This window comes from Carcharodon carcharias, chromosome 3 (assembly GCF_017639515.1).
Source record: "Carcharodon carcharias isolate sCarCar2 chromosome 3, sCarCar2.pri, whole genome shotgun sequence".
In the NCBI taxonomy this organism is placed as follows: domain Eukaryota; kingdom Metazoa; phylum Chordata; class Chondrichthyes; order Lamniformes; family Lamnidae; genus Carcharodon; species Carcharodon carcharias.
In genome coordinates this window covers 103,316,214-103,331,392 of record NC_054469.1, presented here as the reverse complement: position 1 = coordinate 103,331,392, position 15,179 = coordinate 103,316,214, and the positions used below count along the sequence as shown (strand labels likewise).

Sequence of the window (15,179 nt, the reverse complement as noted above, 5' to 3'; positions counted from 1 at the left end):
CAACATCTCTATTTACAGGTGCCAGCAGGCAAACCATATTACCTCTTACCTCATTTGGTATCTTTGAATTGACTTCATTTGACCAATTGAGGATTTTTGTCTGAAATTTAGCTTGGATTTTCAGGTAAGTGGGATGAGAGGATTTGTAATAGGACAGCACTTGGAGCTATGATCAAAAGCCAATTGAGATCCTAATTTATATTCTGGATCAAAAGTTCAGATTCCTGCAATCTGTGGTGGCTTGATCTGGCATACCAGCCTAGTCCAGTCTTTGGATCATTTTCAGAAATGGTTACTAAAGTGCATCGTTCTGGCCAAATCTGTGTTCCGCTTTGCAGTATTGGTTCGGTTCCTGAGATCAAGGACCCATCATTGGGATCCACGTTGCACAAGAGTCAGCTGTCATTGGCTACACCAGCCAGTTGCTTTTGTAGGTTAGCTGACCCTTGGTGCACAAATCAGGTGCCTAAAATCCAAATTTATCCATGCCAGCTTTATTATATTTCGGGCATAACTCCTTTAAGTGGATTTGGAGCTGAGTTTCCACCTGCAAAACTTGCCCTTTGCAACCTCCGGTCGGAGTGAGTCCTGTTAGTGAGTCCTGTTTGTCGTATTCGAAAGCCTGAAGGTTAAACCATTTAAGTCCTACTTGCAGGCAATGCCAGCTGTTGTAGAGGTACCACCATCACCAATGGGCAGTTGCAGTCACTTTGGTCCCAGTATCCAAGAAACCCCTCAAAAGCAATATTTGCTTAACAGATCTTGAGTATATTACCAGTTGCTTAAGATTCATAATTATCTGTGCCAGCTTTTTTGTACCTTGGGGGTAGCTCCTATTAGTGGACTTGGGAGTTGTGTCCCCAGCTGCAAAATCTGCCCATTCCAACACTAGGTTGGAGTGTAGTTCAACCTTGTAATTCTTTTAAGGCTGAACCGTTTAAGCCTTACTTACAGGCAGTTCCATGTTTTGGAGAGACACACTGCCATCATTGAGCAATTTCATTCACCTTGGTCCCAATTTCCAAGAACCTCCTCACCACCACTCATGAGAGAACCTAAAGAATGCTCTCTTTTACATCAAGGAAGAAGTCCATTTTTTCATAACATTGAATTGAACTCAACCTCTGTTCAAGTCAAATTTCTTTGACTTTAATGAACAAATGGCTTCAACCTTCTAGCACTTTTACATCAAAAGAGTGTTGGTAACAGCATTCTGTGGTACTCAGGTGTTGATAGCATTCTGTAATGTCAAGGACTGAATGGAATCAGAGACTGACATTTTGAAGGTTTCATGAGTTGCCCTTCTCCACTTGCCTGTAAATTTATGGAGCCAAATTCTGCCCCTGAAACTACAGGAACCACTGGACTTTACTCTCCTACTGGCCCAGCTTAGGAATGTCAGCACCACCTAAATTTTAATAGGATTGAGCAATGCAGAGAGATCCATTTGAGTTGCACTCTTCTGGAGCTCCTCATGAAAGCACAAAAGTACCTTTTTACATAATGACATTTGAGTTGGGAGAAGGTAATGGTGCCTGTGACTTTCTGCATTTACTGGTGCTTGTGACTTCCTCCATTTGCTGAGGCAGGGTTATCTATGTCCTGTGAGTTTTAATGGTGAATGAAACCATCTGTAGTTTCGACATAGATTGTTGATTCTAATAACCATATGGGGAGCCTGTGCAAATGGTGTTTGAATAACACTGTCAGCAGAATTCACTGTCTTGTATAAGGTATGATCCACATTGAGAAGAGAGAACTCTGGAAATGTTCCAGTTGTCTTTAGCTTCCAATGAATGCATCTTTGTAAATTTGTTCCATTGCTGGCTTGTGTCACTAGCTGCTGAACATATCCCCATAATACCTTTTCCCTCCCAGCTGGAAGATTAATGAATGCTATATGCATACTGTTTGTTCTGGTTTATCAGGCATCTATGTAGACATGTGAAGCTGACTAAAATGCAGTTGAAAGCATCAGTCAATGACTGAAATGGAAATTCAGTTGATCCTTTTTTGGCTGATTCCCTACACTCACATTTGTGCCTGTGCATCTATCAAATGTCACCTAAGGGTTTGGTGATTTGAGTTAGACCTGGTAAGTAATTATCTGGGAGATTTCAGAGACAATTTAACGCATGCCGAAGATTCACCAACATTTTTTTAGTTGGGCTTTAAATACCTTCACTTCAATAAAATTTGTGTCATGAAAAATGGAACATGATCCACTGCTTTTGTTCCAGGACACTACTTCAACAATGGTTTGTGCCTTCAAACCATAGTGATCGAATGGAGAGCATGTACCTGCTATTATTTTTGTGGTGTGATTAAAAGCCTGCGATTGAGTCAGATTCCAATGCCACAGGTTTTTCGCTCCAATATTAAATAGCATTCTGCACATACATGCTCTGGTATGGCAGTGGTTGGCAAAGGGTGACTTATAAAAAGTAATTATATTTTTCACCCTAAAGGAGATCTGCTTCAAGGACAGGAGAGGTATAAGTGTTATTCCTGTACCTGCTGCTGGTATTTTCCAAGGACAGAGACTTAGACCTATCCTCAAGCACAAGAAAGCAAAACCGATATTTCAGGATCAAAGTGCTTGAGTATTCCCTGGTCTGATAGTCACTGCATTCTGAGGGATTTAGCCTGCAGTTATTGATCTCTCTGATGCTAACCAAAAATGGCCAAGTATTTGTGCCATCAAGTGCCAATAAATGTTGCCAGTGCAAAAATACTGCTGGAATCACAACTTCTAGATTCCATGGGTTGAATGTATACCCTTAACTCAGGAACTGGTTCATCCAGATCTGCACAGAACCTCTATAAATTGAATCAGAATTCTGATATCTTTTTTAAGCTAGTCAGTAATTGAACTTCTGTTACAGACAGAATTTGCATGGCAGAGAACTGGTGAGAACCGCCATCACATGATTCTGACAAAGTATCTTGAGAATTTGTTTCTACTAATCAGTTTTTAAAAGAGAAACATTGTGTTGGTGTATATGTTTCAGATTTGTTGTGTCATGGTGTTTGTAGCTACCAACTTCTGGAAGTGGTTTAGCATTTTTGCCACATGTCAAATTGAAATGCTTACTTCACCTGAGGATTTGAAAATGCAACTTGTAGCACTTAATGCCACATTGCATTACTTGTTTTATAATGGGACATTTGGGTAGCTGCCTTGCTATAATTTTTCAGTAAGATGAAAGCAAAATACTGTAGATGCTGGAAATCTGAAACAAAAACAGAAAATGCTGGAAAAACTCAGGTCTAACAGCATCTGTGGAGAGAAAAACAGTTAACGTTTCAAGTCCGTATGACTCTTCAGAGCTAAAGAGAAGTAAAAATGTGATTGAAATTTATACTGTTTAAGGGGGGGTCGGGTGGAGCAGGTAAAACTGTATAGAAGGCTGGCAACAGGTGGGGGCAAAGGAGAGGTTAACAAATGTGTCATGAACAAAAGGACAAATGGGGTGTTAATGGTAGTGGTAGGGGCTAAAGGAGTGCTGATGGTGGCATTAAGGTAACAAAGCAGAATGTGATAATAGGACAAGGGTATGTACTCTGAAAAGAAGATAAACTAGTGACAGATGGCTCTTGGGATGGGGTGGAGGGAGAGATTGGTGGTGGGGGGAAAGGTTGGAAAATAGGATAAAAGGTGGGGATAAAACAATGAATAAAAATGAAAATAAAAAGTGGATAAAGCTTTAAAAATAAAAATGAATATGGAAAAAAGGGATAAAGGGGTGAGGATAGAGGAGAGAGTTCATGGCCTGAAGTTGTTGAACTCAATGTTAAGTCCGGAAGGCTGTAAAATGCCTAATCAGAAGATGGGGTGCTGTTCCTCCAGTTTGCGTTGAGCTTCACTGGAATATTGCAACAGGCCAAGGACGGACATATGGGCAGGAGAGCAGGATGGTGTGTTGAAATGGCAAGCGACAGGGAGGTCTGGGTCATGCTTGCAGCAGACCAAAGATGTTCCACAAAGCGGTCACCCAATCTGCGTTTGGTCTCTCCAGTGTAAAGGAGACCACATTGGGAGCCGCGAATACAGTAGTCCAAACTGAAGGAGGTTCAGTGAAGCAGTGTTTCACTTGTCAAGTGTGTTTGGGCCCTTGGAAGGTGAGGAGGTAAAGGGACAGGCATTGCACTTTCTGCGATTTGCATGGGAGGGTGATGAGGTGTTGGGTGTGATGGAGTGGACCAGGTGTCCCTGAAGGATCAGTCCCTACGGAATGCCGATAGCGGGGAAGTGAGGGGCATGTTGAACATTCCTTGTTCCGGTCCTGTTCAGGCCCCCTCCCACTACTCTTTCTTTCAGTACATCAATGGCTGTTTGGGTGCTGCTTCATGCTCTCACCTGGACTTGGAAATCTTATCAATTTTGTTTCCAATTTCCACCCCTCCAACACCTCCACATGGTCCATCTCTGATACTTCCTTTTCTTGATCTCTGTCTCAATTTCCGGTTATAGACTGTCCGCCAATATTCAGTACAAGCCCACCGACTCCCACAGATACTCACACCCTGCTTCCTGCTTCCTGTAAGGATTCCATCCCATTCTCTCAGTTCCTTCGCGTCCGTCGCATCTGTTCCGATGATGCCACTTTCAAAACAGTGCTTCTGACATGTCTTCCTTCTTCCTTAACCAAGGTTTCCCACCCACTGTGGTTGACAGGGCCCTCAACCGTGTCCAACACCTTCCCCTCCCTCCCAGAACCATGACAGGGTTCCCCCTATCCTTACTTTTCACTCCACCAGCCTCCACATTCAAAGGATCATCCTCCGCCACCTCCAGCATGATGCCACCACTAAACACATCTCTCCCCCCTGCCCGCCCCCACCCACCCAGGTCAGCATTCCGTAGGGACTGTTCCCTCCGGGACACCCTAGTCCACTCCTCCATCACCCCCAACACCCCATCCCCTTCCCATGGCACCTTCCCATGCAATCGCAGAAGGTACAACACCTGCCCCTTAACCTTCTCCCTCCTCACCATCCAAGGGCCCAACACACTTTTTTCAGGTGAAGCAGCGCCTCACTTGCACCTCCTTCAATTTGATCGTTCCCAATGTGGTGGTCTCTACATTGGAGAGACCAAATGTAGACTGGGTGACCACTTTGCGGTACACCTTCGGTCTGTCTGCAAGCATGACCCAGACCTTCCAGTCACTTGCCATTTCAGCACACCAATCTGTTCTCATGCCCACATGTATGTCCTTTGCCTGCTGCAATGATCCAGTGAAGCCCAACGCAAACTGGAGGAACAGCACCTCATCTCCCAATTAGGCACTTCACAGCCTTCCGGAATTAACAGTAAGTTCAACAACTTTAGACCATGAACTCATTCCTCTATCTACACCCCATTTTCCATCTTCATTATTTTTTATCCACTTTATTTTTATTTATTTTCATTTTTATTCATTGTTTTATCCTACCTTTTATCCTATTTCCAACCTTTTTTCCCCACCACAGTCCCCTCCCCCACCCCACACCAAGGGCCATCTGTTACTTGTTCATGTTGTTCTTTACAGAGTGCTTATCCTTGTCCTGCTATTATCACATTCTGCTTTCTTACCTTAATGCCAAGATCGGCACCTCCTTTAGCCCTTACCACTACCATTAACACTTCCTTTGTCCTTTGTTCATGACATATTTGTCAGTCTCTCCTTTGCCCCCAGCTATCACTGGCCTTCTATCCAGCTTCACCTGCTCCACTCCCCCTTAATCAGTATAAATTTCATCACATTTTTACTTCTCTTTAGCTCTGGAGAAGAGTCGTGTGGACTCAAAACTTTAACTCTGTTTTTCTCTCCACAGATGCTGTTAGACCTACTGAGCTTTTCCAGCGTTTTCTGTTCTTGTTTTATAGTTTTTCAGACCTCGCATCGCAGTCCATTTTTACTGCAACAAAATCTACTTACGTTCTATTTTGCTCTTTTTTTAGGCGGTTATGATTGGAAACAGGATACTTTGGCAACAAACCTGAGACAGTCACTTGAATCCTCATCGTACCTATCCTCTGCCACTCCTGCCAGAGATTCTGCGTTGTATTCCTCTTCAGGCAGGGGCTATTCGTCAGATTACAAATCCAGTATTCAGGATGTAAACTGGGGCATGAATACAAGCACAACCAATACCTACTTTGGTCGCTAAATTCATTGCAAGTTTGTATACAAAAAATAATGGTTTGGGCTGTGCGTTCTGAACGTGGCACACCTGCAGCACAGCACAAATTGATCTCTTAGTTCTATAACTTCCCTGACCATCCATTATACTATGTGTGCTTTTTGTATTTGTTTCTTAAGTAGCTTGCATCTCCTGAAAGGTTAGCCATATGACTTCTGCTCTAACCCAAGCTCACAATTCAACTGAAATTCAATGAATTAATATATTTCTCTGCCACCCTCTTGACACTTATTGAAAAGCAAGCAGTCATGTCTAGAAGCAATGTTATAAATAGCTTGCCTTTTTTCTCCTGTCATTGAACACTACATGTACACAACCTGATGTGCTTAGAACAACTAGTTTCACGAGTGAAATGTTATTTTTATCAACATACTTTTTTTGTTCATCTTGTGACTGCATTTCCATAGGCACGAGCATCCACCACTCAAACTTTCACATTATCTGTGGACAGTTAGATCATGATGGGCATCACATACAGGCCCCATTCTGTCCTCACCTGACATCAGCAAGCATCTTGTTGAGCAGGGATTATTGGCAATTGGGAACAGGAACCTGGCTGCCAGCACTGTCCTCCCCACAACTTCCATATCTAGGGATACTGAGTTATGTTACCACTATTGTCTGATGTGGGATCAACCAATTCTGCAGAGACCCAAAGCTTTTGTTGGGTTGTCTAGTTCAGCACCATGCCATATGATACATTTACTCAAAAGTTTTTAAAAGAGGGAGAGATACGGTTTTTCTACAATTTTGTACTCAAATAAGTTTGTATACACAATGCAAACAACAATTGATCTGTGATGCCCATAAGCCAATAAAGTGATCATTTAGAAATGAAACATAGATATTTTAATGTTCAATTCAAATGGTAAGACCATTTTCAAAAAAATAGTCATTAATAAAAATGGTAACCTTTTTATAATCTTTAGTGATGGGAAGCTTAAGAATCTGTTGTTTTATTTTTGTTCACTGATATTTATCACACTGGTGTTCTAACTAGTACACTCAGCTCACAAATTGCTTTTGTGCATCAAATGCCAATAGGCAATGCCATTTGGAGAGGGGAGCAAAAAATAATGATACAACTATTTGAGCTGGTATTGAAATTGGGGAGAAAATCTCCCAGCCCTGTTCCCTGAAGACTAGTTTGTGTTGAGTGGGAAGCCTTAAAAAGAGCAAACATAAATTTATTCGAAATTCTCTCCTGACAGTGTTGACTTGGGCAGTCTTCAGCATGTACACAACATCAGTTTACGAGCTAAATGTGGCCACCAATACATGCAGCATGAAAGCTATGATTTGGTTTGGTAGACATTTAATACAATAATAAAGATGAGTTTCAAGGTAGTTATGGCATCAAATCTAATGCACTTCAAGCAGTGCGAGGTGTAGTTAAGTTAGGCAACTTGCCTAAATCTATATTCTCTCCCCCCCCCCACCATTTTGAATTTAGTAGTAGGGGAAAATGCTTCTTATTTATCTGGCTATAAGTGGCTTGATGATTTTGGTAAACTTTTGATACATGACAGAAGTGTTGAAAGGCTACTTTTGGGTGATTTAGAGAGCTTTAACTGTCATGTCTATTATATATATGGAAGAAACATTGGGTGACTGAAACTGTTTTTCTGTTAGGCATGGAACTACGGTGTGCAAGTCTGTGAGTTTATTTTGTTAGTGTTGCGTTAATTAGCTTGACTTTTTAATTTCAAGAATCTTGGTGTTCTTATACACCCAAATAGAAATGTCCTTCAGCTGATAGCTATTTTTATGTGCAAGTGTTTGTTAACTAATCGTTTGAATATTGCATTTTCCTTGTAGCTTTTAAATTGCACCCTTCGTCAGTTGTATCTGCAAATTCACTTTGTAGTACATATTGAATATTAGAAAGCAGAATTGGAGGAATTTGCATGATCGTCGACCATTTCCTCATTTGGACTGTTCAGAGTACACAAGTATTGTGAATTTTGGCTATTTTAATACAATATCTTTCAAAAGATTGTTGCAGTATCAGATTTGTAACTGAATCAGACCCATGAAACTCTTTCACTGAATCGTTTAGCTTTAACTTGTATGTGTGTGAATTCACTTGTAAAAGTGAATTATGTCCTTAAGGAATAACCATCTTATTGTTTTGCGAGCTGTAATTAGATGAGCAGTGTTTTGAACATTGGAACAATATGCTATTTAAAATAAAAAAAACCTTCCCATTCTTGAGTAATTTAAAAATGTGCTTTTTATACTCAAACATGCAACCAAAATATATTGCTAAAATGCTTTAAAGATAATGTAAGTGGTTCTGCTGATGGCCAAGTCTGTTATTCCACTGTTTAGAGCATTAAGGTTCCATGTTCAATTCTCAGTTAAGTGTTAAGTTACCAAATCTTAATTAGGGCAACCACTTAATTGATTATGGCACCCATCAATTAGGGAGGGGAATATTGACTAGAGTTCCTATTTGATCACAATTCAAGGATTCTTGCTAAAGTGCTTAGGTATCAGCATTGACTTGGATTAGGGTTAATCTCAACTATCTTCCTGCACTTGATTAATTTGCTGATGATTACTTTGAAGATAACTAGCACCCATGCATAGTAAGGAGGGGACAGGAGAAAATTGCCCAGGAGGCTGAAAAGTGCAAGAGTTTTTATCTCCAATACTAGTGCTCTAATATGCAGACAATTAGAAACAGAAGAATATCTAAGTAATAACCACAACTCTTAAATTGAACTTTATTGGTGAGGAATTTGGTTCTTGTGGCACAGCCTGGTTGGGCAGGAGTCAGAAGGAGGCTATATACTTTGCCACAGAGGAGCCAAAATATTGGTGAATGAGATACCTTGGGTCACGCATGAAATCTCCAGATGGTTTATTTTAGGAATCTAAATTATGGCTGGCTGTTTTGTGAGGTATGGAGTGAGGCCTGGAGACCCTGTTGGAAGGGCAGAAAAACTCGTGCATGAAATATTGAAATATACAATCTCCTGCGTTTAATACAGATTGAAATGGCCATTAAATGACAATACTTGTATAGTAAAATGTAAGACACCTCATAATTACTTTCCTCATGGATACACTCGACATTGATAGATAACTTAAATATTAGAGATTCAAAATTGCGTGAATCTGTTTTCTAACTAGGCCATTTTTCAATGTGTGAGGTATTATTCCACATAATGCACGTTGTACTCTGTTGCTAAGCATCAACTGTGTGAGATGTGACCTGTACTTTGAGGGTCATATGGTCTAAATGCTATTTCATGCAAAATTTGTTTAGAGGCTATTAGATCTTAAGAACATCTGGCTCCTGAAGCAAGTTGGTTTATTTTTTGGGAAAGTTTTTGTAGATTGGAAGTGATTGACTTTATTTTTAATTATGAGCTTTGCACAGAAAATACATGAAGTGCAACAGGTCTGTTTTAAAATATGTAAGTGTAAAGTATCTGGTAAATAACCCTTTCAAATTTTTACAACTAGTATGATAGTTGCATTTACGATTGAAATGTCACAAACATTTTTGATTTTATTTTGTGTTTTGGTGACATGGCAGAATAGATAGGGAAAGTACCCTTTTTAGTGAGGAATGTCATTTTGTGAAAATTGTGTATTACTATCCTTTGAAAGCATGGTTGATGCTAAGCAACAGTGATGCTCAAAATGTAAAGCTGCAGGAAGTGTGATCTATGTTCTGATTTTTATTTCTAAAATTTTTGAAAAGTTCGTAGTGTTTCATCAATGTTTAAATAAATGTGATGTTCACTTAGTTTTTGTGACTGTAAAGGAACCAAAATAAACAGAAAATTCAATACTGTGTTCAGGACAATTTTTTCTTCCGAATCAGTCTATCGATGAGTAAAAAATCTTTTTATATCTCTTACTTTATATCTCAGGGGGACTGGAAAGACATTTTAAAAATGTATTCTTTCATGATGCTGGCCAGGCTGTTGGTTCCTAAGAGCACAGTGGGTGTTCCTACAACACATGGACTGCAACGATTCAAGAAGACAACTCATCACCACCTTCTCAAGGGCAATTAGTGGTGGAAGATGAGAGTTGGCCTAGCCAGTGGCACCCATATCCCATGAATGAATAGTTTCTTTTCATATTGCTCACCCCTAATTACCCTTGGAGGTGGTGGTGAGTTGCCACCTTGAATGGTTGCAGTCCATGTGGTGTTAGGTACATCGACAATGTTGTTAGGAAGAGAGCCCCAGGATTTTGACCCAGTGAGAGTGAAGGAACAGCAGTATAGTTCCATGTCTGAATGGAGGGGAACTTGGGAGTAGTGGTATTTCCCATGTATCTGCTGCCTTTGTCTTTCTAGGCAATAGAGGTCGTGAGTTTGGAAGGTGCTGTTGAAGGAGCCGAGGTGAGTTGCAGTGCAACTTGTAGATGGTACACACTACTGCTGGCACTGAGTTGGTGGTGGAGGGACTGAATGTTTTAAGGTGGTGGATGGGGTGCCACTCAAGTGGGCTACTTTTATCCTGGATAAAAGTGTCAAGCTTCTTAAGAGATGTGGGAGCTGCACTCGTCCAGGCAAGTGGAGAGTATTCCATCACACTCCTGACTCGTGCCTTGTAGATGGTGGACAGGTGGGGAGTCATGAGGGGAGTTACATTCCACAGCATTCTGAGCCTCTGACCTTCTCTTGTAGCCACAGTATTTATATGGCCAGTCCAGTTCAATTTCTAGTCAATGCTAACCCCCAGGATGTTGATAGTGGGGGAATTCAGTGATGTTAATGTCATTGAATGTCAAGCGGAGACAGACTCACTCTCTCGTTGGAAGATGGTCATTGCCCTGCACTTGTATGGCATGAATGCTACCTGTCATGCTTAAGCCTTTGTGCTGGGTATGACCCCAACCAATTTCCCCTTCAGATCTATTTTCACCTTCCTTTCACTGCAAAATGCAATCTTGTTTTTCCCTGATCATCAAGAAAGAATAAGCATCAGTTTCCAAAGTTTGGCAAGTTGGAAGTCAGAACGTTCAGTAAATATGGCTATTTTTAAATTAGAAAAGAAAATCAATGTCTATGGTCCTAAAATTTACGGTTTGTAATCCTACAACTGTATGACTTCCACTAAATAGTATCATTTATTCAATGGGAGTATGGATGAGAAATCTAGCAGATTCTAATCACACAGCCTTGGCCTGCTTTTTGTACTTGCATCGAAACATTATGCTTGTACTCCCTAAATCTTTCCCTCCATTAAAGAATATTTATGACCCCCTTCAGCTTTGTCATGGATCATAGTCACTTCCCAGACAATGCTATGTACATGCGCTTCTTTATAACCATCACCAGCCATAACCCTACTTCCTCCATGGGTAAATAATTTCTCCCCAGAGCCAAATCACTCACAACCACACTTGTTCAATCTCAGTTGCCTAGCATTCAACCTTCTGTTCAATTTGGTTGGTGGGGTGCAGGGGGTGGGGGGGCATGGTTAGATTCTCTCATGTTGGACATGGTCCTTGTTTGGTGCAAATGTTACTTGCCACTTATCAGCCCAAGAGTAAATCTTGTCCAGGTTTTACTGCATAAGGGGATGGACTGCTTTTTCAGTATCTGAGTTGCCACAAATGGTACTGAACATTGTGCAATCATCAGTGAACATCTCCATTTTTGGCTCTGTGTTGGAGGGGACTTCATTGATGAAGCAGCTGAAGATAGGTGAACCTAGGACACTACCCTGAGGAACTCCTTCAGCAATGCCTGAAAATGCTAATGTCTGTGACAGCATTGGTAAGATTTGCCACAGCACAGTCCTTGTGGAAATGAAGCCTCAACTTCATACTGAGGACATCGTCCATCTTGTGTAGCACAAACACTGTTAAATGAGATGGACTCAACAAACTGAGCAGTCAATACTGGACAACTGAGGCGCTGAGCCATCAGTAGCAACAGAATTGTATTCAACCACAATCTGTAACATCATGGCCTAGCATATGCATTACTGTATAATTCTGATGAAACCAGGGAACAAATCCTGATTCAATAAACTGTTTGGGAAAGCATGCCAGGAGCAACAACAGGCAAACCTGAAAATGAGATGCTAACCTGATACTGCTTCTGATTTTTAACATGCATGTTGTAGCTTTATGCTCCAAACTGAGTTAAGCAATCCCAACACCAACAGATCAAATCAAACAATTCTGCCATATCCTGTAATTGTCAACAGCTGTTGTCAAATAATGAAGCAGAAGTGGCTCCAAAAACATCCCCATCCTCAATGAAAGTGGAGCTTGGGAAGTCAGCACAAAAGACAAGGCTGTAGCATTTGCAGCCATCTTCAACCTGAAGCATCAAGTAGACGATCCATCTCAGCCTCTTCCTGAGTTCACCAGCATCACAGATGCTAGTCTTCAGACAAATTCAATTCAGTTGAAGTAATATCAAGAAATAGCTGTAGGCACTGGATACAGCAAAGGGTTTTGGTTCTGACAAAATCCCGGCGGTCGTACTGAAGGCTTGTGCTCCAGAACTAGCCATGTCCTTAGCCAAGTTGTTTGTGTACAGCTATAACACTGGCATCAACCTGACAATGGAAAATTGTCCACAAAAATGACATCCAATCAAGCCTATTACCTCCCCATCAACCTACTCTCAATCGAAGTGATGGAAAGTATTATCAATAATGCTATCAAGTGACACTCAGTAACAACCTGCTGGCTTGGTTTCTGATCGAGCCACTTGGCTCTGGTCCTCATTACAATATTGGTCCAAACATGGACAAAAGAGCTGAATTCCAGAAGCAAGGTGAGAGTCACTGTAACATCAAAGCAGCATTTGACTGAATATGGCACCAAGGAACTCTAGTCAGTGGAAATCAGGAAGTTCTCCACTGGTTAGAGTCATACCTGCTCCATACTTTAGCAATCAATGCCAGATCAAGTTAAATGTCAAACACTATTGGTCCTTATCTTCCTTTGCCAAAAACACACCCCAAGTCCAGGGTATTACTTGCACTGTCTCTTTCATCCTTTCTCTTTTTACCTACTCCATTCTTGCCTCTTAACATAATTGTCTCATGAATGTCTTGTAATTAGGATTGAGATCTTTTCAGCTGCCTGTGCTGCTGTTTCACTTGCCCACCAAACTTCCCACTACTGCACTGATTTTCAACATTGTATTTCTGCATTTCTTTTCATCTCTTGTGAGCTCATCTTGTCCAGGAATCCTGCCTCTTGCATCCCATGGCACTTGACATTGTGAATGGCCCCTTCTCCTTAAGAACCATCTAATTACTTTCCAAACCTTTTCATCTCAAAAAAAAAGACCCTCTATTCCTCTGACCTTCATCTAACTTGTCACCATGATGAGTTTTTTTAATTCATGCTTCCTGGAGCCTTTGAACTATTTCCAACACCTCTCTTCCCCATCTTAACACCACCATTCTCCAACCCTCTAGTACCTCTGTGTCAGATGTTTGTCTGAGATGTGGTCTTGGACAAGCGACAGTTTTCCCTAATTAGTGAGAAGATCAAAGTCATTGTCTTCAGCCCCTGCCAATAATTTCACCCCTTCAAGCCATTGTCCTGTGGTCAGCTAGACTGTAGTCTGTGCGCTGTACTAGACCTCGATGAGCTTACAACCCTACAACCTCTCCTTCACAAAGATAACCATCTCAATCCATCTGCTGCTGAAACTCACCAAGCCTTGATTGCCTCTCACCTTGAAAACTCCAATTCTTAGCCAGCTTCCAATGCTGCAGCCTCTATAAAACTTGGTTCATTTACAATGCTGCTACCCATACCTGATCTTACATCAGCTCCCACTTACCAATCACAACTATCCTTATTTCAAGCTGACTGATTTACCAACAATTCTAATTTAATTTTCTCATCTTTGTTGAAAGCTCCAAATGCCTCACCACTATCTCTGCAACCCCTTCCTGCCCCCTTTGTCCCACCATTAACAGCTATTGCTGTCTGCTACCTATGCTCTGGAATCAGTAATATCTCTTTCGGCTTCCAGCGACCCCTCATCTAAACAATTTGAGTCTGACGTCAAATATTGCTTGCAATAACAAATCTGTTTGCCCAAGTCCAGAGGAATACAGGAGATATTCACAGTATCTCTGAGGTGGTAGGATGTTGTGCCTCCATCTTGTAGGAGCCATTTTTTTTTAAAAAAACCATAGAAAAGTTATGGCACAGAAAGAGGCCATTCAGCCCATTGTGTCTGCTCTGGCCAAAAAAGAAACTAGCCTCTTATTTTAACCCCACTTTGCAGCACCTAGTCTACCCTTGCAGGTTACAGCATTCCAGTTGCAGGTCCAGATACCTTTTTCAAATGAGTTGAGCATTTCAGCCTCAACCACTAATCCTTCTACCAATCGCCTTAAATTTATGCCCCCTGGTAATTGACCCCTCGGGGGAAACAAGTCTGTCTCATTGTCAGGAAGATATAATAATCCTCAAATGTTAAATGGAATTTATTGTAAAATAATGTGCCTGTATGTGAGATGCTTAATTGTATTAAAGACAGCTGGTCTGAAGTCTTTGATGCAAACATGGGGGAAGTTTAGAATGTAAGGTGTAAAAGGACATTTGCATTTTTAAATAAACCAGACTAAATTTTTTTCAAAGGGGTGAAATATGTCACCTAGCCAGGTGAAGTTGAGAAACTGTTCATTTTTCCCCAAAGATTATTGGTAAAACTTAGTACTAAGATTATCAGAAAGTTAAAGTCTAAAGACATAGTGAAACAATGGGAATTTCTATTCAAAGGGGAAAATATGTATAAAGGCTGTGTGTAACGATAGGCATTTTAAGATTTAACAAGAGTGAAAAGCCTTCAGCATCTATGCCTCAAGCTGCTGTTTTCAAAGAACTGAAGTTAAGAAAACAGACTTTGTATTTGACTGGTTCAGGATATTGTGTGTCACTTTGCCTGGGTCTTTTAAAATCTGTGTCATACTGTTGCCTTAACAAAAAAATGTAACAATCAAATTAAGTAGGGGATTTATCATTGTCGTAATTTG

General features: G+C 40.9%; 1 protein-coding gene across 7 annotated transcripts in view; it reads left to right on the top strand.

Annotated features, from left to right (window-relative positions):
• Window positions 1-9,992, top strand: part of LOC121276532 — an 82,002-nt gene extending 72,010 nt beyond the window's left edge. For 6 of the 7 annotated variants that reach the window (XM_041185059.1, XM_041185060.1, XM_041185056.1 and 3 more), the window contains one exon: window positions 5,948-9,992. In XM_041185059.1, the coding sequence (XP_041040993.1) occupies window positions 5,948-6,156 (209 nt within the window). In that variant the 3' untranslated portion in view covers window positions 6,157-9,992. The remainder of the gene's footprint in view (window positions 1-5,947) is intronic. The other variant, XM_041185063.1, reaches the window with a different exon arrangement.
• The last annotated feature ends 5,187 nt before the right edge of the window (window positions 9,993-15,179 follow it).